The following is a 25,728-nucleotide window of genomic DNA, read 5'->3' as shown; positions in this document are numbered from 1 at the left end:
TAGGGTGGCGGGAAAAATGGCTCATGGAGCAGCCTCCGATGAGGGTAACAGTGGGTGATATTTTCACCCTACTCAGCACTGCACATTTAAAATGGTTTAAAATATTAAAAATACAATCATCTCTTAATATTTATATTAGATACATACAGAGAACACAGCTAGTTCATAATTGCATGGTGCAGAAAGTCCAAATTCAGAGTAATAACAATAAGATACTGGATAATCTTTCACTGCTGCTGATGGTTCGCGCGGGTGACTCCCCTGTGCTGCGCTACGCAATGGATGTCGGGTGTGATGACGTCACCCCCGACATTCACTGCGAGCGCCACATGGAGGAGGAGACCAGGGAGCCGGAGCGCCAGCTGACGTGACCGCAAGGTAAGTATTTTCTTTTTTTTTTTTTTTGCAGGATTTTTTTTTCAGCGCTGCCCCCTTGCCACAACCAAAACTACTGCTGGGCCACATTTACAGGCATGCGGCCCACGGGTTGGACAACCATGGCTTAAATCATTCTGAGATGCTTGTAAAAATTGTTTACCATAACCCTGACAAGCTCCATAAAAAGTTTTGTTGGAGAAATTGTGGCAAGGTTGGGAGCTTAGCACACATTATTTTTGGAGTTGTCCTCTAGTCCACAACCTATGGACAGAGGTCTGAGCTAATATTCAGTGTTACCAACACAAGACTTCCTTTTTCACCTGAATTGGCCTCCTACATCATTATCCTTCACAACTTCAATCATACAACAGATAAGCCACAGGGCACTTTAGCTCAATGCTGGAATAATTGGCTCCCTCCATGTCTACCTAAACTTATCTCCATTATGCCGAGTAGCCGATGGAAACCACAGGGTCCAAATACCCCACATCAGTCTCCACCCCACATCACTCTCCACCCCACATCACTCTCCACCCCACATCAGTCTCCGCCCCCCTGACAAAATGACGGCCAAGGCACGACTGCTGTTCCGAGCACCTAGCCTCTCCACGCCTTCATTTTATTTCTACTACATAAACTAATGTTGGTCTCCTTATGTCATTGTATCTTTGTTTACTGTTCATTATATTTTCCATATTTTATATATATGTACGCTGTTCTAGTATCATTATAGACTCCTGTATATTCTCTTTCCCCTCACGCCTCCCCCTTCTTCAGTTTGAAGTTGTTCTTCACCTTTGTTCTTTTTATTTATGTCCTTTTTAATTGCAAAACTGATGAATATTCAATTGATTTGTACCTTAATTATGAATCTCTTAATAAAAATGAATGGCTTTGGAAAAAAACAAAACAAAAAAGGTAAATTATTTTTTTTATTGTTTTTTTTAGATATCCGGGTTAATCGATGTAGCAAGCTTCAACTGCAGCTCTTATTTTTAATTTATTGATTTGATTTTTATATGAATTTGAATGCAGAACTGAGCGCTGCTCTATTCACTATTGTTATTATTCTTGTGAGATTGCAGACACTTTCCCTGAACTTAACTGCTGGATCTAGCAATTGTTTACATTTACAGATGTACTTTTTTAATATATATTTTAGTCCATATTTAGGGGGTTTCTTTGATTTTTTTTCCCCCACTATCGACATATGAGAAGCAGGTGAAACAAAATGATTTGCTTTGTTTAGAAACTGAGGTATCAAATAAAGAACGAGAGAGACATAATGAATGCGGGTGGCTCAGTGGTTAGCACTTCTGCCTTACAGCACTGGAGTCATAAGTTCGATTCCCGACCATGGCCTTATCTGTGTGGAGTTTGTATGTTCTCCTCGTGTTTGCTCGGGTTTCCTCCAGGTGGTTCGTTATCCTCCTACACTCCAAAAGGATGGTCTGTAGTGTGTATACACTGTAAGCTCCAATGGGACAGGGACTGATGTGATTGAACTCTCTGTACATCGTGGTGGAATTAGTGGGGCTATATAAATAGCTTGTACTGAATTAGATAAATAGGTCACCCTACTTCTCTATGGGTCACAGACTTGGTAATCTCATACCTCTAGTTCTGATCTCCATCGGTGAAAGATGTTCAGATTGTTCCCCCATGTCCGCCAAGGCTCTGAGTTCAATGGGCAATCCATGGCAGTCCCACCCCGGTACATAGCTAACTTTGTAGCCCCTCATCACATGAAAACGATTTGTAATGTCCTTCAGAATCTGCAAGACACAAGAGTGTGACAGCTGTAATTATCTATTGTGATAACCAATAGGAAAGCAATAATATTATTTTAAAATTATCCACTATAAATTAGATAGCAAAATAAACACAAACAAAACATTGTTCTTAAAAAAACATTAAGGATGACCTGCCTGCAACCTTTACTTTTTGGAGTAACACTTCCTCCTCCCAACTATCAGAAACACTAAGGTCCCATATCCGAGGCCTCCACTTTTTGGGAAATAATAGTTTGGAAAAAGCTTACCTTATTTAGGGCATGTCCAACATGGGGGTCACCATTGGCATAAGGAGGGCCATCATGCAGACTGAATTCCTTCTTTGTTTTTATAGCTCTTTGCTTGTTATACAGCTGCAGGAAATGACTCTCCTAAGAGGACAACAGATCAGATTGTGTAGATAGTACATTGATGACATTGTGTAAAACACTGATATTAGCAAACTAAACTTAGATCTGTGGACAGGCAACATTCTTTAAGGCAAACTATGTTATGCAGGAACATCTTCCTGGATGTGTTCAGGGCATTTTTGTCTTTAGTACATCGTGCTGTAAAGTTTGAGGTTTCAAACATCTTTCTTGATCCATTCAATGTTTTCAAGTCCAGGTGAATTGGACAAAATGTGAAATCGGATTATAAAATTAAAGTGATTTGTGTGTGTTTGATAATGTGCAGTGAGACGGTGTGAATGGGGCCTGGGGTTAAAACAGAGTTGCCACTAGTTTATGATAAACATCTACCCTGTAATAAAATGTGTATTTACATCTTACTCATCAGACAAAAATGATAGATCTGAACGATAAAAAAATATCACAATATTTAAAACCCATAAATAACAGTACCCCCCCCACTGCTGTCCCTCGGACAAGCGCACCCCTCCGCTCCTGTCCCTCAGACAAGCGCACCCCTCCGCTCCTGTCCCTCAGACAAGCGCACCCCTCCGCTCCTGTCCCTCAGACAAGCGCACCCCTCCGCTCCTGTCCCTCAGACAAGCGCACCCCTCCGCTCCTGTCCCTCAGACAAGCGCACCCCTCCGCTCCTGTCCCTCAGACAAGTGCACCCCTCCTCTCCTGTCCCTCACACAAGTGCACCCCTCCTCTCCTGTCCCTCACACAAGTGCACCCCTCCCCTCCTGTCCCTCACACAAGTGCACCCCTCCGCTCCTGTCCTGTCCCTCTGACAAGTGCACCCCTCCACTCCTGTCCCTCAGACAAGTGCACCCCTCCTCTCCCTCAGACAAGTGCACCCCTCTGCTCCTGTCCTGTCCCTCAGACAAGTGCACCCTCCCCTCCTGTCCCTCACACAAGTGCACCCCTCCCCTCCTGTCCCTCACACAAGTGCACCCCCATAATCCTGGGCTCGGCTCAGAGCTCCCTCTCGGTCAGTGTCCTCCTGACCTCTTGCAGCCGCAGCTCGGTGCTGACAATGTCCCCGGGGCTCCGGCGGATCGGGAAGTCAGTGTGTGGGAGCAGCACGGTGTCCCGGTACTTCTTCTGTCCGGTGCTCTCACTGCTGCTGCTCAGCCCCGAGGCTGCTCTCACCCTCCAGGGGCAGCGGGTGCCCGGCAGCCGGCAGCGGACCAGGGTCAGCATGTTGTCAGTCTGTGACTACGGCGAGCGGAGCGGTGACAGCGACGGGGAGAGGTGAGGACCAAACCTCCGCGACGCGTTCTGCCAGTCTGCCCTTCTCCCTCTGTGAGTGATTCATGTTATATCTGTGTATGTCCCTCTATGAGTGTAATTACTATTATATCTGTGTATGTCCCTCTGTGAGTGTGATTCATGTTATATCTGTGTATGTCCCTCTGTGAGTGTGATTCATGTTATATCTGTGTATGTCCCTCTGAGTGTAATTACTGTTATATCTGTGTATGTCCCTCTATGAGTGTAATTACTGTTATATCTGTGTATGTCCCTCTGTGAGTGTGATTCATGTTATATCTGTGTATGTCCCTCTGTGAGTGTGATTCATGTTATATCTGTGTATGTCCCTCTGAGTGTAATTACTGTTATATCTGTGTATGTCCCTCTATGAGTGTAATTACTGTTATATCTGTGTATGTCCCTCTGTGAGTGTGATTCATGTTATATCTGTGTATGTCCCTCTATGAGTGTAATTACTGTTATATCTGTGTATATCCCTGTGTGATTCATGTTATATCTGTGTATGTCCCTCTGTGAGTGTGATTCATGTTATATCTGTGTATGTCCCTCTGTGAGTGTGATTCATGTTATATCTGTGTATGTCCCTCTGTGAGTGTGATTCATGTTATATCTGTGTATGTCCCTCTGTGAGTGTGATTCATGTTATACCTGTGTATGTCCTGTCCCTGCACTGATTCTACACAGGGAATTATTTATTATGTATTATTCTGAGCTTAAACGACAGACTCAAGGGGAAAAGAGAGATGACATTGTGTCTAAAGGGTTATATAAGATAATACTTTACATTGGTGAAAAGAGAATAGGAAACCGACTGTGAGCACCAAGTAGTGTGTAAATAACTACATATATATATATATATATATATATATATATATGCGTGTGTGCGCATGTATGTATGTGTTTCTGTATATATACATATATATATATTTATATATATATATGAAGACAATGTCTTGCTTTGTTCTCCTATATGTACTTGTAGATAATTATTTGACTTTAATTTTGGTCTGCATCATTTTAAAGTATCCAGTTTTAAAGATCACTGATTTCGTACAATACTATTATTATTATTACTAAATAATAGTGACAATCATATTACACAGTGTTGTTCAAGGAACCACTCACATCAGTCCCTGCCCTATTGGAGCTTCCATTCTAATCCCCTAAAACACACACACACACACACACACACACATCTATTTTGTTACAGGCCAATTAAGCTATCAGTGTGTTTTTGGACTGTGAGAGAAAACTGGAGCACTAACAAGAAACCCACAGAAGCACAGGGAGAACATACAAACAATACACAAATAGGGCCTTGGTTAGAATTGAACCCATGATCCCAGCTATGAATATTTATTGAAAGAGTCAGAGATGATGATAATGATGATCTTGAAGTGTAATAATGTGTAGAACAGACATGTTTTGAACCTTCAGAAGAGTCATGCAATACAGAAATACAAACAAAACTGTAATTCTTTGTAACTGTATTCTGAAAATGGTTAATATTCATATAACACAGCACTACCATCAAACGGTTAAAGCTCACCTCTCTTCCAGACCACCCACCACATTTGAGAACCTGTGTCTTTCAAGCCCAGCCTCCTAAGGTCTTATATCCATTCTCTATAATACTCCCCGCCACTCCGCTCGTTAAGGATCGCTTTCAGACGCAGTGAGAGGCGGACCTGGGGACTGTATTAGACCAGGAAGAATGGTCGGATATTTATGAATGTACAGCCCGTTGCTCCATAAATGTCCGCATCAAAGAAAATGCTAACAAGCTGTTACACAGGTGGTATTATGTCCCCTCGAGGCTACAAAAAAATATACCCGCAGACCAGCGCTGACTGCTGGAGAAACTGTGGTCAAACGGGAACATTTATGCATATATGATGGGACTGTACCGGGATCCGCCCATACTGGACAGCAGTCCTTGGGTTAGATTCGGCAATTCTAGATACTCACATACCACCTGACCCTAAACATATTTTACTACCGCTGCCCCTCCCAGACCTCACCAAATCTGCTCACAAGCTCTTTAGACACATCATCAGTGCTTCCACATGTCAGATAGCGGCCTCTTGGAAAAACTTCACTCCACCAACACTCCTGATGGTCTGCAGTCGGACCTGGCATATTTACGAGATGGAGCACATTACCAGCATACTGAGGGGCTCCTCCATCTCCTTCTATAAAGTCTGGTCCTCATGGACTTTATATCATAATCAACTCCACTCCAGTTTTAGTGGAACTTGAGCATGGAATGGTATTTCTAAACAAGTTTATTTTTCTCTTATCTGGTGTGTGAATCCTTAACTCCCTATCCCTTCCTCTGGTCCCTACATGTCCCCCTTCCATCCATTACCCCCCCCCCCCCCCCTTCCTCCTCTATACCCTATAGTTCTGAAATATTATAACAACATCTTTACAACAATAGATAAATACGCAATTATCTTTCGAATATGAGAAAACCGTGAGAGTGTTTATGTGTCCTGCTGTATGTAAACACGTGTTATCTGTTACTGATTAACCTCTCGAGATTCTGTAATGCCTTTTTTTTTATTGAAAAAAAGATGTTTCTAATAAAAAGTTTTTTAAAAAAATAAAAAAATTCATATAACACAATATTTATGAATAATATCAATAACAGTTTTCAGAAACTAATTAAAACAAATAAACGGCAAAGAAAAATACACAAGAAACAATGTTACATTCTATCCTAATCACACTTGCATTACCCCTCATGTGTCAACTCTTCTCCAAACTATTTCATCATGATGGCCTGCTCATTTTTTTTATTGTATGAAGTGTAGACAGAGCAGAGTTTTGAACAGTGCTGCACAACATTTGTTTTGTAATTAACTGAAATTTTCAGAGCTATTTACAGTTTTATTAATGAGAGGTCTATTATAAGACAACACGGATTCTCCACTATACTTTAGACATGGTGTACCACAAACTGCAATAAATTCCACTCCATCTGTATTTTGCGCCCATGGCTCTACCTTTATATTGCTAATAGTTTTATTTACATTAGGTCATTATGATACTCTCAAAAATAAAAGAAAAGGAACTAAACAGCATCATAACCAAACCAATGCTTGTTACAAAACATGTTTATAATGCAATACCTTTAAAATTAATTATTAGTATCTAATATTTGGTCAATATATTTTAAAACAAACATACATCCATCATTATAAATATTTTTTCAGTAAAGCTGCTTTTGAATTGTAACAGATTGTATAAATCCTCTGTCTGGCTATAGCTCTTCTGTTAGAACTGTGACAGCTGTAAGTATGAATCAGCAAATGTGGTGTTTCTAGGACCCAGAAGAAACATTGCAGAACCAGGAAGTACCTTGTGGTCCTGGGAGGGTAGTGAAATGCTCTTTAACCCACTCTACTCACTGACTGTGACTACTGTCTGCAGGATCCAGCGTGCAGGTAGGTTACCTTACATTCAGGGTGTTGGGTGGAAACAAATGCATGCAAATATGTTACATTTTCCTATATTCTGTAATATTTTGACTTATAGAACAGACACATTTACACAAACATTATGGTTTATGTACTCTAACATGTCTATCTGTACACCTAATCACTCTCAGAGTTGCATGCATTGTTTAACTTTTAATTAAGAGATGATAGTTTATATTTCTTTTAACGATATATACACATGGTTGTGTTTAGCTCATGCACATACTAACTAGACCTTTGTTCTATGCATGCAGCCTGCAAGTTTTTGTTTAGTCCTGAAAAGCACATACAGCATTAAATACATGGATTACTAAGTATCTTTGACATCTTTGAAAGCTTTATATGTTATTTTGTTTTTATGTTGTTACCTGTTAACGCATAAAAAAATAATAATAATTGTATGTGAGGTTTCACGTGCTGGTTCAAATGAATGAAAAATGTCATTGTGAATGGACAAACTAAATTCGGCTTGGCCAACCTGTTGCTGGCAGAGTATTCTGGGATTTGTAGTTCTACTAGGCACATTGGGGTAACTATCGAAAGCAAAGGTTTTTCTCGAACGGTGCATTGACAGCCAGTCATTTTTAGAGTATGTTACAGGGCAATTCATCTCCTAAAATTAAAAGGTAAAATTTTATTGTTTATTCATTAAAAGCTTTATCAAAATAAGGAGATGGTGAAATATTGAAATGACTTATAGTGCTGTGCGTAAAGAGATATTACAAATAGTGAAATTAAAATTCGCCAAGTGTCACTTTGGAATGTACAGTACTTAGAATGCACTTAGAATGATCGTCCCAATCGGAATATGTTCATGAGGTACAGAGAGTATGTCTGCTTTTTCATTCCTTTTTTTTAATTAAAAACTTCCTAGGAAAATTATAAGGAAAGTGTAGATATATTTTAATATGACTTGATTTGATAATATTGATTACTCATAGAACACAAGTGAGTGTGTGTGTGTGTGTATATATATATATATATATATATATATATATATATATATATATATATATATATATATATATATATATTTCACTCACTTTTATGAAACAATCTACAGTACTCAGAGGTTTGAGAGTGTGTTCTCTTGCAACAGATAGTAAACTGATAATCCTGTGTATTATCGTTCACACAGGTTCATTGTATAAAATAGTTTGAAAAAACACCCAGTGCAACTGTCCACTTATGGTTTTCAGGTACAGGTTATCTCTTAATGATCTCCTCCTATCTGATCTGTTAGATGCAAGACAGTAAAAACTATTGAAACATCTTTGTGCGATCTGACCTTATATTCTGTTGAATCCCCCGCAGCCCTATACTGCATTCTAAGGCTGCATATTGTAAGTTATATTCTCATTTTAAACCACCTATTAAAGGTAATTATAAAGGATATCGTCACTCAGCGAAAAACGACAATGCGCGTTTCGCTTGGCTTTTTTTTTTTTTGCCTTTATAAAGCAAGTACAGAGAAACGGGCATTGGGGTTTTTTTTTGGGCTGAGTGTCGATATCCTTTATAATTAACTTTAATAGGAGGTTTAAAATAAACTTGTAGTTCTACAACAGTGGAACAACTAAACATAAATAGAACTATTGCAATTTTTTAAACATCACTTTTATGTATTATTCCCCAGATTTGAAGTGTAAGCTTGGATCTGGGTCTTGTTGAGCAATCTGACCACATGCACAATGGGCAGACAGGGAGAGGCTAAGTGAGGTGACGCTGGTCATACACTCGGACAGGGGCAGTGGAAGTTGGGTAGGGCTTTGGCAGGAGCATATTCATGCAGAAGGAAGCCGTAGACCAAAGGCTGTATTTCATTTTCTCAACATAATTCCATAACCGCGCCAGATTTAGCATTAGGCTTGTAGCTATGAGCGGCAGAGCCTGGAGGGTGACTTATTGCCTGTTGTGAGTTTAAAGTGCCACGTTAAGGCAGGTGGGGCTCAGAGGCACCAGGAATCATGTGCCTATTGGCCAATGGTGTAAATCCAGCCCCGTAATAATATTGAATCTGATGTCTTTATTACATGTGATGCACCATTGCTCGGTCTACCTGGTGCTTGTATGATCCCCATGTGGCTCCCCTGTGTAATGTTACTGCTCACTTGATTTGCATGCACTGGAAAGAACACTTTGTAGAGGCATCAATTACAACTTTGCCTGTTTCAATAAACTGGACATTATGGAAATAATACTTGAAGGAACGTGTCCTCATTTTCTGTCAGAGTCTAGTTCCAGAGTTTTATGGCTGCAGATTGCTGGACTTTTCCTCCTAAGAAAATAATTATCACTGGGTGAGTTCTTAATTGGCAACTTGCAAGTGAGTTGTTACCGTAAGAACCGTCACGGCCTATTAGAGAGCTCAGACACCCTACCGTTATATTAGAATATAGTTTGACATGAATGTAGATTAATATATAAAACAATATCACAATTACCAATCAGTAGTCCGTGCAGTATATAACATAGTCCATTGATTCACAAATCTATACGTTCTTCAGTCTGGGTTAGATGGATGTCAGTATCTCGCACGTTCATCACATCCACACACCGCACATGTGGATTCTAGTTAATCATATGTTGTCAGGAGCATGCTGCCATAAAAAAACAGAATTTCTACTATAGATCATTTGCATAGATTTGAATAAATAGCTTTTAACAATCACAGTCACAACCTCTCTCCTTCATCTGTCCACTCTCCAGCCCCTAATTAAAAACCTAAAAAAATTAAATTACAAGAAAAAAAGACTTCTAGGGGGTAAATGTATGAAACTGCGCATTTTGCACGTCGCCTACTATCGGTGACTTTGCAGAGGGGAATTTAAAGCGGCAACGGCATTTAAAAGCAAGTTGTGCCTTTAAAGCCTTTGCCGCTTTAAATTTGGAATGACCACTTTTGCATATATTGTTGTGTTATTCTTTTATTATCTGGTTAATTTTATACATATACTATTTTTTAGTTCTTATTTATACACTTGTATTCACTGTCGTTATAAATAAAGAGTTTTGAAAAAAAAAATTCACAGTCGAAATCTGGGATTAGCATATCAGCCCACAGCATCCAAAAGAGAGCAACCGGATAGATATCCGCACCGTCTGTGCTTCACGTTTCCAGGAAAGAAATTCCTTTCCATCAGGATAATAGGGCTCTAAAAATGATGTGTTAGAAGTCCAGTCCTATATTTTTCATTGAAATTCTGTTGTGAATAAAACCTTTCAGTGCACCCTAATGAGGGGTGGGGGGGGGGGGGCAGGGGCAAATGCAGGATTTGTAGAGGGGGGTTTCCACACCACACCACCAGTGGGCGTGACCAGCATGCATGGGGGCGTGTCTATAATATTAGACAGTGCTTGGCTGCTCTCCAACTCTTCCTATCCCCATAATATACATGGGCAATGCTGCGTCCACTACTGTTAGGTACATGCAGCTCTCCCTTTTCAAGCAGAGCCATGTGAAGCAGGGGCAGGGTCCTGCCACCTCCATTATACAGTGCCCCAGGCTTGGTGGGGGTTTCCAGGCACTAGGAACCCCCCCTCCCCCTTGGTGTGCCTATGGGGCGGGGGGGGGGGGCTTCATTACTAAACTGGGCTCCCAATGTATGATGTCATTGTAGATATCTCTAAAACAAAGTATTTTGAATTTCAAACGCTAATGATTACCGCTCAAAAGATTTTAAGTGATTATTAATGTATAACTGACCAATTGATAAGATCCCAAACTTGCACCATACATTTTCCGTCCCTATTTTGACCAGTTCAGTAAATTTGTCATTGTGCCCAAAAAAATAAATAAATGTTGATGCATTCTAAGTAGTTTTTAGGACTAATGACTGTTATTTTCTGTCCAATCCCTACCAGCATTCACAATGTCTTCAGCTCCCAATGTGTTAGCACGGTTGGTGTCCACCGCGTACGCTGTGGCTGAAAAAGCCGGAACGATCGTCAGAAATGTCATGAGTGGCGGAGATCTGGGTATAGTAGAAAAGGTGAAGGTGTTTCTGGTCTCTGTGCTTTGTACGCTTTAGGTGTTGTAATTTGCACTTGAAGTCAGACGAACCCCATGTTTCCCACCACAAGCGTTGAATGACTGCCTCTAGTGGTCAGTGATGGAATTGATCTAATAACTCTGTGTTTTTAGACTGGTGCCAATGACCTGCAGACGGCCGCTGATCGCCTTGTGCAACAAAGTATATGCACATCTCTGGCAAGAAAGTTCCCACAGCTAACCATCATAGGGGAAGAGGTAAGGCCATTGGTAGGATTGATGGGCATATAATGTCATCTGCTATTCCAAATATTATATTATATTGTTATCATAATACGCATAATTTATGTAGAAACATGTCTAAAAGATCAGGATATGGTGACTGATTCGTAAAAGGAATTTTCATTGTCTCAAATTGAAACCTGTGAAATTAATTAAGGGATAATATACACTTTCTGGTAGTATATTGGGAGTAACCAGGTAGATTGTGATCATATACAAGCTTCTGCTGTTCTATAGTAATAGAACTCTGTCACTTCTAATATCTTTATAATTAATTAATAATTCATTAATGTCAGTTAAAACCCACTGACATTTGGTCTGATCTATTTTCACTTTTGAGAAGTGCGCGAGAATCAAGCAAATCTTGTAGCAGCTTCTATTAACCGTACCAAGAAGTCAAAGCCTATTGCACTATATGGCTGACATTTAAATTGCAGCAAAATTCTAGTTCTAACTTATCATCTACTGATCCGCTTTCTGGAAGGTGATACTAAAGAATACGATAAAGGGGAAAATAGTAGTTATGCTATGTATGTTGGATTTTCAATGGGTAAACTGGTAATTTAATCATGTCCATGACAGAAATATTCCTTTAAACGCCTCACATATCAAATTTTTTTATTTTTAAACCCGATGATATTGCAACCGGTCATATGACAAAATAGCTATACACTTAGGGGTATATTTGTTAAACTGCAGGTTTGAGAAAGTGGAGATGTTGCCTGTAGCAACCAATCAGATACTAGCTGTCATTTTGTAGAATGCACTATATAAATAACAGCTAGCATCTGATTGGTTGCTATAGGCAACATCTCCACTTTTTTAAACCCGCAGTTTAGTAAATATACCCCGTAGTGTGTAGACCATAAAATGATTCCAAACTTTTTGCTGCCTATATAAATAATTCAGAGACACTTAAGTTCATGAACATTCATCCTGTTTCGCAGGACCTTCCCTCTGAAGACGTGGAAGAAGGACTAATAGAAACGGGACAGTCCGAGGAAATACTAAAGACCACGTTCCCATCACAATACAACAGCATCAAAGAGGAAGAGGTAAAGAAGGGTCTGCAATAATAATCATTCCATTGTTTTATTCATGGATGTAAAGTATGTAACCAGCTAGTACTGAAAATGAAAAGATAGCAGAAAGCAATAGCTTGAGCTCCGCTACAGCTACCTGTACATATATTGTCAAAGATTTGAAATGTATGTGCAGATATTTTTTTTACATTGGATCAATCTGTATGTAAGGTTCACGGGTGTATTGTTCTTGTGTTAACCCAACATTCCGTGACAAAGTCCAGAGCGCTTTATCTGGTCCTGAAGCATATCATTTACCTATGTATGGATAATTCATTAGTGACTGTGCTTTTTTCAGTGCTTAAATAAACAGCTTTAACAAATTATATCTCGCACAAATAAATCAATATGATATCGTTTCCTGCTGATAAAGGGGGAGATAAAGATGGTTAAATAGATTTTATTTTTTAATGACCGTAAACTTGCTGACCTGTAAACCTGTACCATCTAGGGAGGCTTTGGCAATACAGCTTTTCTGGACTGACGAGGGTTTTTGGCTGGCATTGTATGCTGGAACTTGTAGTTCCACCATACCCGTTAATAAACTAGGGGCATAGTTATTGATCATTACTTTTACTTTTTTTGTTGGATCAGTAGTCAGCTGATTAAGCGTTTACTGATCCTTGAAGAGCGTTAGACTGTTCCAGCTTTATTTCGGAACCAGGGCGCTATAAGTATAAAGTGGAACAAATACTAACATAGTCTTTGCTGTTTTTCAGCTGGTTGTGTGGGTGGATCCTCTGGATGGCACTAAAGAATATACAGAAGGTTGGTCCCTGTTCATTTCTGTTTGTAATAAGGGCAAATAACGTGTATGTGAGAGCAGTGTGCTGCCGCATGTCACCTTCCTCCTCCTCTCTGCATCCACCATCCCACCTGCACACATCCCTGCACCTCCCTTCCTCCTCCTCTCTGCATCCTACATTTCACCTGCCTCCTCCTTACACTTCCCTTCCTCCTCCTCTCTGCATCCAGCATGCCACCTGCAGACATCCCTGCACTTCCCTTCCTCCTCCTCTCTGCATCCTACATTTCACCTGCCTCCTCCTTACACTTCCCTTCCTCCTCCTCTCTGCATCCAGCATCCCACCTGCAGACATCCCTGCACCTCCCTTCCTCCTCCTCTCTGCATCCTACATTTCACCTGCCTCCTCCTTACACTTCCCTTCCTCCTCCTCTCTGCATCCAGCATCCCACCTGCACACATCCCTGCACCTCCCTTCCTCTCCTCTCTGCATCCTACATTTCACCTGCCTCCTCCTTACACTTCCCTTCCTCCTCCTCTCTGCATCCAGCATCCCACTTGCACACATCCCTGCACCTCCCTTCCTCTCCTCTCTGCATCCTACATTTCACCTGCCTCCTCCTTACACTTCCCTTCCTCCTCCTCTCTGCATCCAGCATCCCACCTGCAGCTCCCTTCCTCCTCCTCTCTGCATCCTACATTTCACCTGCCTCCTCCTTACACTTCCTTTCCTCCTCTCTGCATCCAACATCCCAGCTGCCTCCTCATTAAATCCCACTTTCCTTCCTTCTCCTCTTGAATTCAGTGTTCTTTACTGCAAAGAAACCATAGCACCCAAAGGTTAACCCATGCAAATACGGGGAGAACATACAAACTCCACGCAGATGGCGCCTTTGTCGAAACAGAGAGCAATGCTTATGCCTCCCATGTTGTAAAGTAACAGTAATATAATAGTAATAGCCAAGAATAGTATAATAATTAATGTGTAGAGAATTTTCTTTTTTCAAAATGTTCTTTACTTTTGTCTAAATTTGCTGAGAGGTGCTGGGTTCTAATCAGGTTTACAAATGATAATATCAAACTTTTGTCTGTAGGTCTTCTGGACCATGTGACTGTCCTGATTGGTATCGCATATAAAGGAAAGGCGATAGCTGGGGTGATAAACCAGCCCTACTATAACTACCAGGTGTGGTTTCTTTTTGCGATTAAAGAAAACAGACATGTTGTTATTTAGTGTACTTTGCCATGTAAATAAGTTGGATGCGTGAGCTTTGTTCCAGCCTCATCAAGGCCTGATTAAGGGTTCTGACCACCCTAGGCTAGTCCACCCATAGCGCCCCCGAACTTTGTTGTCGTCTAGCTGGCTTCTGGAAACCTGGAGTCCTGGTTTGCAAAAATTCTATTCTAATGCCAAATGGTAATAACCCTGAATTATGAGGCTCTTTAGTTTGAACACCACACTACATTATGGCCAGACAAAACTATCCCATTCCACAGGAATATATAGGCAATATATGAACATTTGTGGTCAAAGAGCTATAATCAAACACAAATATCTAGTAGCCCCATCTGACTATCATGCTGTAAGCTGCCTATCCGTGCGGAGGTGGACAGTACTTCAAACAGTCTCGTGAGATGTGGTCGTTTCACAAGACCAGACTAAGAGCCGTGGCTGCACTGACGGGCAGCAGCTTATAGCTGGCAAATTTGCTGTAAGGCTGCCTCCTGCATAGTGACTTGTATGCCAGACAGCCCTGGGAGTGCTTGACATTCACATTTAAAAAAAAAATGGTGAAAAAATAATAAATTCCGACGGGGCTGCGCCCCAGGCTAAGCCTATTGGTTTATCAAGCAGTGGGCGAGGTGGGGGGGGGTCACGGCTTGGGGCGGCTCACAGGGGGAGGCCTCACGGGGGATTGGAGGCCCCCTTATCCCAGGGGCCTCCATTCCTTTAATCTGGCCCTGTACATGAGACATAAGGATCAATGATCCTATGAGCTTCCATCTCCTTTTGCCACTTACTGAAACACTCAAAAGACATAATGGAAAACACGCATGATAAGTCCACCCATGTGCACACAACACTATTGCGCAGGTACAGCTCAGCGCGAGATGTTCGGATGTGCATATTGTCATGCATTGTGGTAAGGAATCTCCACTCCCTTTTCTGCGTGGATATTTCAGCTGCAGAGACCATGTGTCTCTGAAACAGCCGCGGAGACCCATCGCGTTGAATTGAATCCCCCCCTATAGGTTGTCTTAAACACTCACACTTTAATCTTTCTTACTGTGACATGCAGACTGAAACACTCTGTGCTGCTGTTGACATTCTAATGTTCCGGTTGGCTGCAGGTTGTTCTTTCTCCACCCACCTCACCTCCGGTTTGTCTATGTGTGACCATTTGTTTGAAGGATGAATACTGTAGATACTTTGACCATAGTCAAATGATCGCAAGCGGATGGTGCTGATTGGTGTAGTGGCAATTAGTAAATTATGCCGATACACCCCTGGGTAAAATAAAAATAAGGTGGGTAATGGTTGTTATCGATGATCAATTGCAGAGTACAACATCTCCTATTCTAAATGCCTTCTCTTGTTTGATGAACTGGGAGCAGGTTCATGTAGCCTCTTATCAGGGCGAGGTCACCATCTAGCCTACAACTGGCCATATAGATAAGTATGTCAGGTTTATTTATGGTTCAGTTTTTCTTGCATTAATGCATTATCAGCTGAGCACACCGGGCCAGTCAAGCAACTGATAAAACACTTGCAAATATCTGGATATATCTTATATTTCCCAGGATTTGTGATTCATTGTCTTAAGCTGGGTACACACTACAGAAAAGATCGGCCAGTGACTGTGAAGGTAGAAGTGGTCCCTCTGAGAGTATATACCAAACTTAAATTGACACTTTAATGATTTGTCACCAGTACTGACGCTGATCTTGCATCATGATAGGAACAAGCTGGCTCTTACATAACCGTGTTGGGCCAATCAGCTTGCAGCCTCCACGTGCTCTCTTCCTGTGATGAGTGTTGTGTAAATGAAGGGAATTGCAGCAGTTCTCAGACCCGTTGTGCTGCAGGTTGGATGAAGAAGTGGTTAATCTCCAGGTTGCCTCCATGTATGCTTCTCATGTACAGTACAATTTATTCTGTTAAATTAAGAATTGGGATTAGACGCCTTTGGATACTGCCACTAACCAAGCCTCTAGCTATCACTGGGTGCCACTCCAGACTGCTCATTCTGATTACATGAGACAAAGGCTTGCATTTCACAAGCCAGCATACTGTTTCAAAAATATTAAGTTCTGCTAATATATGGGGCACCAGTACATTTATAATTGTGACCGTTATATTTAAATTTTTTGTTTTGAATCAACTTATATTTTATTGTTTTGTATTAGATAAACTTACAGTTTATGTTTAGAAGTCCATTAAAGTGCAACAGGTGCCATCACCCAGAGTAGTCAGCTGGTTTGTGGCTTGAGCCAACACTCCTGAGAGTGCAGCCTATCAGATCACTAGGAAGCAGTGACATCACTGAGCCACGCCCTATGTATAGGTAATAGGTGCGCCTTAATACTTCTATGGCACAGATCTGGCAGCGTCCTATCTCCATCACATGAGCACGTCATCTGATTTAATTATAGGTTAATTTTATTTCATTTTCTGCTCTTTATTTGTGTCCTATTTAAGCTGTGTTATATTTACAGGCCAGTGACAGCGCTGTACTGGGAAGGACTATTTGGGGGGTCTTGGACCTTGGAGCGTTTGGGTTTGAGCTGAAAGAAGTCCCGGAGGGTCAGCACATTGTCACCACCACCAGGTCCCACAGCAGCAAGCTGGTGAATGACTGCATCGCGGCCATCAGTCCGGATAAGGTCGTACGTGTGGGAGGTGCAGGGAATAAGGTGAAGACCGAGGGGCAAATTGTCTGCAAAAAAAAAAAAATGTTTAAGCTGAATTGATGCCGATCACTGATATAAACGCTGTGAGCCAGGAGCTTATATACAGGTCACAGATCTTCAAAGGGGACTTGTAATATTCTTATATTGTACAGTAGGGGGTGCAATTTCCATATAATACACATTTTCAGAATGAACGTTGAAGTGATGATCTCACAACTCACTGTTTATACAGATATTATTTATGGGAGTTTATACATCTATGAGCATCACTTGTGTATTATATTATTATAATATAGATGAGGGATAAAAACAGAAAAAAAGAACGAACCCTTTACCCCCCCCCCATACTGGCGTGTTTTCAGTTAAAACCAAAAAAAGCCTGAAATCTTATTGGCAGTCAGGTTTCACCTGTTGCCTTTATCCACCACCACCTCCTACTTCGCCGTTACAACCAGATACAGGTATCCGCTTCCTGCACGGGGGGTGAGGGGGGGGGGGGGGGGGCCATAACGTGACGGGAAAAAGGACCCCAATGCTCACCAGGCATATTAATATATAGGCTTTATGCTGGCTGAAGGGGACAGTATTAAAAAAAGGTAAAAAAGCAAATGAAAAAATAAATATAGTATGTATGTATGTGTGTGTGTGTGTATGTATATATATATATATTACACACACTGGTTGGTTGGTAGGGTTGGGCATCTCTCACAGGACCCTCTCCACTGACACCTTTCACTTTCCCCTGGGAACGTTTCCTTTTCTCCTTCAAACCCAGTCCTTACACCCTCTTCTCTCCCCTTCTTAGAATAAAAACAAAGTATATCAGTGTTTACCAAATCCAGACCTCGGGGAACCTTAACAGTGCAGGTTTCCTAGGTAACAAGTGATCTAATTATACCACCTGTGAATCTGTTACAATGTGTCAGTCAGTAATGACTACACCTGTGCTCCAGGAAGGAGATATGGAAAACATGACCTGCTGGGACCCCCCCGAGGACTGGATGGTGGGAAACACTGAGCTAAATGCTAAATTATATGACGTTTATGGGATGGGTTTTTGCATGTGAAAAAAAGACACTGTGAACCATAATTCTAAGACTGACGTGTGTTTCATTGCTCTCAGATCATTCAGCTAATTGAGGGTCAGGCTTCTGCCTATGTGTTTGCCAGCCCTGGCTGTAAGAAATGGGACACGTGCGCTCCTGAGGCGATCCTGCACGCGGCGGGAGGTACGTAACATGTGACCCCTGTGACCTTCTTGTCAACTTTCTGTTTATCTCACTTCTTACTTGTGTTAGATAAACACCTTCCTGCAGAGGATCAAAGTGCTACTACTGATTCTTGCATCATTGTTACAATTTGCTTGATAATGATCAACACACCTATTGATAATAAGATAATATTTAATATAATTTTTTGCCTGATGATGAAAAAAGAGCATATTTCAAATGGGTATCTAACCTATCTACTTGTGAGCTGGAGATTTCGGCTGATGTATAAGTTCAATTAAAAAATATACCAGTTGGAGCTTTCTGCTCCTCTTCCCTTTTCAATATTCATCGCAATAGAACTTAACAAGCAACAAAGACTACTGTTAGATACTTACCTTGTTGCAATTTTGCGCAAGATACACTACGCAAATGGACGGACCAGGAATCGGGCCCTAGGTCTCTATAGCCAGAGCAGTGGGCAGAAATCAGCAAAACACAAGCAAGGCTGGTAGGTTGGCGATGCAGTGGCCTTTACTGGCCTTGTACAAGTAATAAGAGAGTATGTCTAAATACAGGCCTCATATTGAGTTGGGAGGAAAGCAGAAAAAGGGGCAAATTTGCTCCTGGACAATCCATGTTGCGATACAAGGGGGGCAAATACATTTATTTATTTATATTGCATGCAGGGAAAATACCGGTTTCTTTTGCTTGTAGCGCACAAATACTGCACAGATTTATTTTTAAACTGCAGTTTAGGGTTGAGCTAGGACCTGCCCCCTTCCAGCTCTACATCTGTCTGGGCATTGTAAATCCCTCCCACCTGCAGTGAAGAATGGTTTTGCCAAAGTGCAAATTTTCTCCTTTATTTGCTTTGCTCCTAACTGTAATTAAGGCTCTTTATCAGGTATATATTGTCACTTAAACCTGCACTAACACCTAGTAAAAAAAAGTGTGGCAAAAGGTGCTGCTTCTACCAGCCAGAGCCCCGGGTGCTCATCCGTGATTCTTACAGTCCCAGATGAAAACCAGAGGTGGATGTGGTGTGAGCTGAAGGGCCTATCGTAAGACACAATCAAGAGATTACAGTCTGTGATTGGTCCTCACTTTCACTACACTCCCCTCCCTCTGTCGCCATTTAAATTTGGTCAACTAAATCGATTTGCTGGTTCTGTATTACAGATCCGGCAGAGCCCCAAGAAACTCGTCTGGGGCTCTGGCTAGGGAGAGGGGCAACTTTTGGATAAACGTTTACATAGGTGGTTGTGCAGCATTAAAGGGGATTTAAACCTTCAATGAATTCAATTGTCTAGGCAGATTTGATTATATTTATCACACTTAGAAAAGACAAGAGATCTGGCACAGTTATGCAGGATAATCATCTAAACTATAGACATAAGTAAGCATTAAGCATAGGTAAACCGAGGGGGGTTTACTAGTGCCTAGAAAAAAACCCCATCCAAGCCTGGAGCACTGTATAATTGAGGTGGCTGGACCCTGCTCCCGCTTCACACAGCTCTGCTTGAAAAGGGAGAGCATGCATGGGGGCGTGGCTATAATATTAGACAGTGCTTGGCTGCTCTCCAACTCTTCATATCCCCATAATATACATGGGCAATGCTGCGTGCACTACTGTTAGGTGCACGCAGCATTGCCCATGTATATTATGGGGATATGAAAAGTTGGAGAGCAGCCAAGCACTGTCTAATATTATAGCCACGCCCCCATGCATGCTGGTCACGCCCACTGGCGGCGTGGTGTGGAAACCCCCCTCTACACATCCTGCATTTGCCCCTGTTAAGTATGCTAAAGTAATATTTTATCTAATGGTGGACATCTCGTTTACAACAATCGCAGCAAACTATTCTGGCATCAGACTTTAGTCCCTGTTTTCCCAGATATGTGCAGTGTTTTGCAGGGATGTATATGACCCAACATTTATTAATTGTGCATGTAAACTAACATGTCATGTAGGACGTGGAGTATTTTGGATGCGTTTACCTAGACCAGTGTTGGCTAACCTGTGACACTCCAGGTGTTGAGAAACCACAAGTCCCAGCATGCTTTGCCAATATATAGCAGCTTATTGCTCGAAGGGTATGCTGGGACTTGTAGTTTCACAACACCTGAAGTGTCACAGGTTAGCTAACACTGACCTAGACGGACTGTGTTTTGCGATTAGTGAGATCAGACATAGTTGTTATAGTGTGTGATGTCACAAGACCTTCTCCCATCCATCGTAAGATTCCCTTGTTGCACATGAAGGAGGACCCAACAATTGCCTTATGTCGCTTTTTTGATGAATACTTCATCTGTCTCGCTCACTTCTCTTTCCTAGGCAAGCTTACCGATATCCACGGAAACCCATTTGAGTATCACAAGGACGTAAAACACATGAACTCAGCCGGGGTTCTCGCAGCTCTGCGGAATTACAGTTACTACTTCTCCCGGGTCCCGGATTCGGTGAAACAAGCACTGGTGCCCTAAATAGCTGTCTGGAAGAATCTTCTGAAACGCCTCTCGTTACTCGATATAGGCTAGCTGTAACCCCTTTAATTCCCGGAACCACAGATGTCTCTGATAGCAAACAGTTAGTGGCTTCAGACCCTGAATCATTTCACACCATATCACGATATTAAATGAGGTGTTTTTTTTTGTACAAAGATTTATGTACATTTTCTAAAGGGACCAATCAACAAATGGTAGAAAAACCATATAACGTTCTGTCTTTACATTGGTACAAAAATGATTAAAATAATCGGCTGCATCATTGGCTATATGGTAAATTGAAAACAAATGAAAATGATTTATTAGTGGCTGGCCTGTATTTCCAGGCAGCGTGCATTAACATTTTTTTGTTAATTAACCAAGAGATGTATCAGATGCCGGGTTTAACCTGTGAATGCCCAGGGTACCTCAAACAGATTCAAGGGGTACTTTAGCCTGTTGACATGAACTTTTAAAGTAACAAAAAGCAGGAACATGTTTTTGTGATAGTATTGACCATATTTAATAAAAATATATTCTGCTTTAATAAATGTATTGTACGTTTTTCAGTTTCATTTCAGTTCTCCGTTAAAGGGCTTTAGCACCCATCTTTGTTATTATAAGCCCTTCTAATGATGCTTGCATTTTCCTTTAACACGTGACACCCAGTATTCCGAGCTGTAGAAGATAGACATTTCACATACCACACCAACATTTGGGCAGCCAGCACTGTGACATGATGGGAGTGTGGCCACACTCCCGGGGGTGTGCCTAGCGATTTTGAAGTGTTAGGTTTGGACAGGGCCGGATTAACCCGAGGTCTAACTGGGCTATAGCCCAGGGGCCTCGGGCATCCAGGGGGCCCTTCAAACTCCTCAGCAGCATTATTGATCGGTCGGGGGCGGGGGCGCCCCCGGCCCGATCGATGCTGCTGAGTACTGTCAGTGCAGTCCTCCGTCCCGGCGCGCTGTAGTCTGCTTACTGAGGATATCTCGCGAGAGTTCAACTCTCGCGAGATCTCCTCAGTAAGGCGCTTACAGCGCGCCGGGACGGAGGACTGCACTGACAGGTAAGTGCTTGGGGGGGTCCTCGCGGGGGGTGGGGGGCGGCGGACGGCTCACATTGGGGGCCTTGCGGGGAATGGAGGGCCCCTTAGCCCAGGGGCCTCCATTCCCTTAATCCGGCCCTGGGTTTGGAAAACGTTTACATAACTGGGAATGACATAACTTGCTGAATAGCTGAGGGTCTTCTGAAAGGATGGTGCCAAAGTTTCTTATCTATGCACATTTGTATGTATTGTTTTTCCTTCTGTAGTGTTGTGGGTATATTGTCTGTGATCACCGACAATACAGCTACTATGGGGCACAACCAGTGGTCTAAGTGGAAATTTAGACTCGTCTCTCTAATAGTCGATTCTCCCATTTACAGCACTGTTCACCCACAGTTTGAAATATGTCAATTTTATGACTTATTCAAAATCTTCCAGACAAATTTTGGTGAACACGGCTTACCAGGCACCCCCTTCCCCCCCCCAAAAAAATCATAAAATTATGATTACATTTATGTAAACAATTATTTAGTAATCCGTTAACTATTTACCTGATAGTAGCAGTCTAAGGGCACCTAGTCTCATTGTTTGTTGTGTGGTAATTTGTAATGTTGAACGTTTTTCCCTTTAAAAAGAAATTGGAAAAAGAAAACTATGAATGATCTATGTGTAATAGGAGAAATTGCTGTCAGAAGTCCGTGAATACAGTGATGGATGCATTTGTAAAATTATGATACAGAGGAATGAAATAAGTACACAAATATTCTGTTCATACATAAACATGTCACAATTGAATATAAAATTGACGTGACTTATTAAGGGGGGGTGGTGAGTGTTGCTTATTGTAAGCAGTGTTGCGGTACAGTTTATTTAAAAAGTAAACGCCCTTATTGAAATTCCAGGTGTTTGTGATGTCAAGCCTGATATAACTTTTAATGGGACCTTGCAACCAATACAATTCAAGTGAAAACCAGTCTGCAGTCTAAACAGAATTTATTTGAAATCTCTCCACTGGACTCAGTCAAGCACCATGGTACCCTTCTACTAAAAGTGCATCAATTTTGGTGCACTGCATGAGGCTAGTATCTAGGATTTCCTGCACTGGTTCCAAATACCTGTATCCGTTTGAAAACATGTAATTTAAGTAAATATGTCTCTTTCTGCTTATTATATCTTTGTGTCTGTTATCGTTCCTGCTTTGTGAATATTTCAATTTTGTAAAGCTGAAGTGAAGCAAAAACATTTACTTTGATCAAATATATAACATAGGTCCCTGGTCTTCAGGAGTCAGTGTTCTCCCCCAGACTATTACACAAATATGCATTAATTTCTTTGGCTCAGCTATTTTCACCACTTACTCTCAGCACATGCCCAATAAGGAAACGTCTGTACTTTTCAGCAGATCCTGATCCATCCTTATAGTATCCCTCTCCGTAAGCTTTCCATGCAGTCGCCTGACTCAGTTTGGGCTCAGCTACATGGAAAACGTAGGAATGCCACATGTGTTGGGAAAGAGAGGACTGTACACCCCAGGCCCTTAACTCATCCAAACTTAGAAACCCACTTTGAATATGAGTTAGCAGTCTTGTGTCATCCAGAGATCAGTATATATGTCGCTTTTTGTGATATTTCATTGTGAACCTTTTTCATATGCGGTCACCAAATATTCTCAAAAAGTTGCTTTAACTCATAAGCGCCATAGTTTCCTACACATTTAATAGTACATTTTCCCAGTCCTTGTAACATCCAAGAACAGCATCAATTCAGCTGAATACCCACGGTATGACTTTCATGAACATTAAATTCTCCCATTTCCCGTACTACTCAACATTAACATCTAGCACACTCTCCAGTGAGGACATTGTGTTGTTTTATTAATATTGCAGTATGTCATTTTCCATAAAACTGCACTAAGGCATGCATGGAGCTATACATTAAAAAAAGGAATTGCAATTGTCATTACAGGAAAGTATGAATGTATGGTTTGAAATCATTGCAGTGTCGCTTGTGACGCAGGTGAATGTTCATGAGATGTTTCTTATGATGCATGGAAGAGGATTTGGAGAATATGGGCAAAATAATATATATTTCTGAGTCAAGGAGAACACCTAGAAAGCAAACTTGAATGGAAGGGTTTATTATTCTATTGTCTACTGAATGCCAGGTAAGTAGCTCCTGTTGATTTGTGAGATTATTATTAGCCCAGTTTTGAAAGATTGAGTTTGAAATGGCGAGAGGACACCCAAGTTACATAGTAACATAGTTAATGAGGTTGAAAAAAAGACACCAGTCCATCAAGTTCAACCTATTTTTTATCTCCTGCGATCCTGCACTTATATTTGAAATTGATCCAGAGTAAGCAACCGCCAATCTGTTTCAATTGTGAAAATCCCCCCTGACCCAATATTGCAGTCCTATATTTACCCTATATCCACTACTATCCTTCATTTTAATTAACGGTCGTATCCCTGGATACACTTTTCTGCTAAAAATTCGTTTAACCCTTTCATAAACATATCTATTGAATCTGCCATCACAACCTTCCCTGGCAGTGAATTCCATATCTTGACTGCCCTTACTGTAAAGAACCCCTTGCTTTGCTGGTTGTAAAATTTCCTCCCCTCTAACCTTAGGGGGTGACCACATGTCCTGTGTATAGTCCATGGGGTAAAAAAGTTCCCATTAAAGTTCTCTGTATTGACCCTTAATGTATTTGTACATAGTAATCATATCTCCCCTTAGACACCTCTTTTCTAAAGTAAACATGCCTAAACTGGCTAAACTTACCTCATAACTTAATGACTCCATACCCTTTATCAATTTTGTCACCTTTCTCTGAACCCTTTCTAGTTCCAAATTATCTTTTTTATAGAGTGGTGCCCAGAACTGTACTGCATATGCAAGATGAGGTCTTACCAACGATTTATACAGTGGCAAAATTACACTGTTTTCCCTTGCATCTATGCCCCTTTTTATGCATGCCAATACTTTATTTGCCCTTGCAGCTGCTGCTTGACATTGAGCACTATTGCTAAGTCTACTGTCTACGAGCACTCCCAAATCCTTTTCCATTATAGATTCTACTAAATTAATTCCATTTAATTTATAGATTGCATTCTTGTTTTTGATCCCTAAATGCATAACCTTACATTTATCTATGTTAAACCTCATATTCCATTTGGCCGCCCAATCCTCCAGTTTATTTAAGTCCCTCTGTAGAGAAGCTACATCTTGCCCTGATTTTATTACCTTACAGAGTTTAGTGTCATCTGCAAAAATAGAAACTTTACTCTCTAAACTATCACCAAGGTCATTAATAAATATATTAAAAAGGAGTGGCCCCAGCACAGAACCTTGAGGTACTCCACTTAAAACTTTTGACCAATTAGAAAATATTCCATTTATCACAACTCTCTGTTCCCTATTCTCTAACCAGCTTTCGTTCCAAGTATAAATGTTGTTCCTAGACCCAGTTCCCTTATTTTGTAAACCAACCTCTTGTGTGGCTCTGTATCAAAGGCATTTGCAAAATCTTAGTAGACCACATCTACTGTGCTGCCCTGGTCTAAGTTCCCACTAACTTCCTCGTAGAATCTAATTAGATTAGTTTGACATGACCTATCCCTCACAAATGCATGTTGATTCCCATTAATAAT

The 25,728-nt window shown here is 41.2% G+C and overlaps 2 protein-coding genes across 2 annotated transcripts in view; one reads left to right on the top strand and one right to left on the bottom strand.

Moving 5' to 3' along the window:
- IARS2 (isoleucyl-tRNA synthetase 2, mitochondrial) overlaps nt 1–3,811 on the bottom strand; it is a 67,778-nt gene extending 63,967 nt beyond the window's left edge. The window contains exons 1-3 of the mRNA XM_075204272.1: nt 3,569–3,811; nt 2,420–2,542; nt 1,994–2,153 (exon numbers count right to left, since the gene is read on the bottom strand). Coding sequence (XP_075060373.1) covers nt 1,994–2,153; nt 2,420–2,542; nt 3,569–3,763 — 478 coding nt within the window. The 5' untranslated portion in view covers nt 3,764–3,811. The remainder of the gene's footprint in view (nt 1–1,993; nt 2,154–2,419; nt 2,543–3,568) is intronic.
- Nucleotides 3,774–21,589, top strand: BPNT1 (3'(2'), 5'-bisphosphate nucleotidase 1). Its single transcript, XM_075204274.1, has 10 exons — nt 3,774–3,865; nt 7,165–7,284; nt 11,182–11,309; nt 11,462–11,566; nt 12,538–12,645; nt 13,392–13,440; nt 14,512–14,603; nt 17,135–17,332; nt 18,453–18,558; nt 20,876–21,589. The coding sequence occupies exons 2-10, from the start codon at nt 7,224–7,226 to the stop codon at nt 21,022–21,024; spliced, it is 996 nt and encodes a 331-aa protein (XP_075060375.1). The 5' UTR covers nt 3,774–3,865; nt 7,165–7,223; the 3' UTR covers nt 21,025–21,589.
- The last annotated feature ends 4,139 nt before the right edge of the window (nt 21,590–25,728 follow it).

The sequence above is a fragment of the Mixophyes fleayi genome, chromosome 3, assembly GCF_038048845.1.
Source record: "Mixophyes fleayi isolate aMixFle1 chromosome 3, aMixFle1.hap1, whole genome shotgun sequence".
Classification (NCBI taxonomy): Eukaryota; Metazoa; Chordata; class Amphibia; order Anura; family Limnodynastidae; genus Mixophyes; species Mixophyes fleayi.
This window is presented reverse-complemented; position numbering and strand designations above follow the sequence as displayed.

Bases quoted from the DNA above. Each gene is read 5' to 3' on its own strand.
- BPNT1 (XM_075204274.1), top strand. From the start codon at position 7,224: ATGCTCTTTAACCCACTCTACTCACTGACTGTGACTACTGTCTGCAGG. The intron at 11,310-11,461 runs GTGAAGGTGTTT...CTGTGTTTTTAG, and splicing joins ATCTGGGTATAGTAGAAAAG to ACTGGTGCCAATGACCTGCA. The intron at 17,333-18,452 runs GTGAAGACCGAG...CATTGCTCTCAG, and splicing joins TGGGAGGTGCAGGGAATAAG to ATCATTCAGCTAATTGAGGG.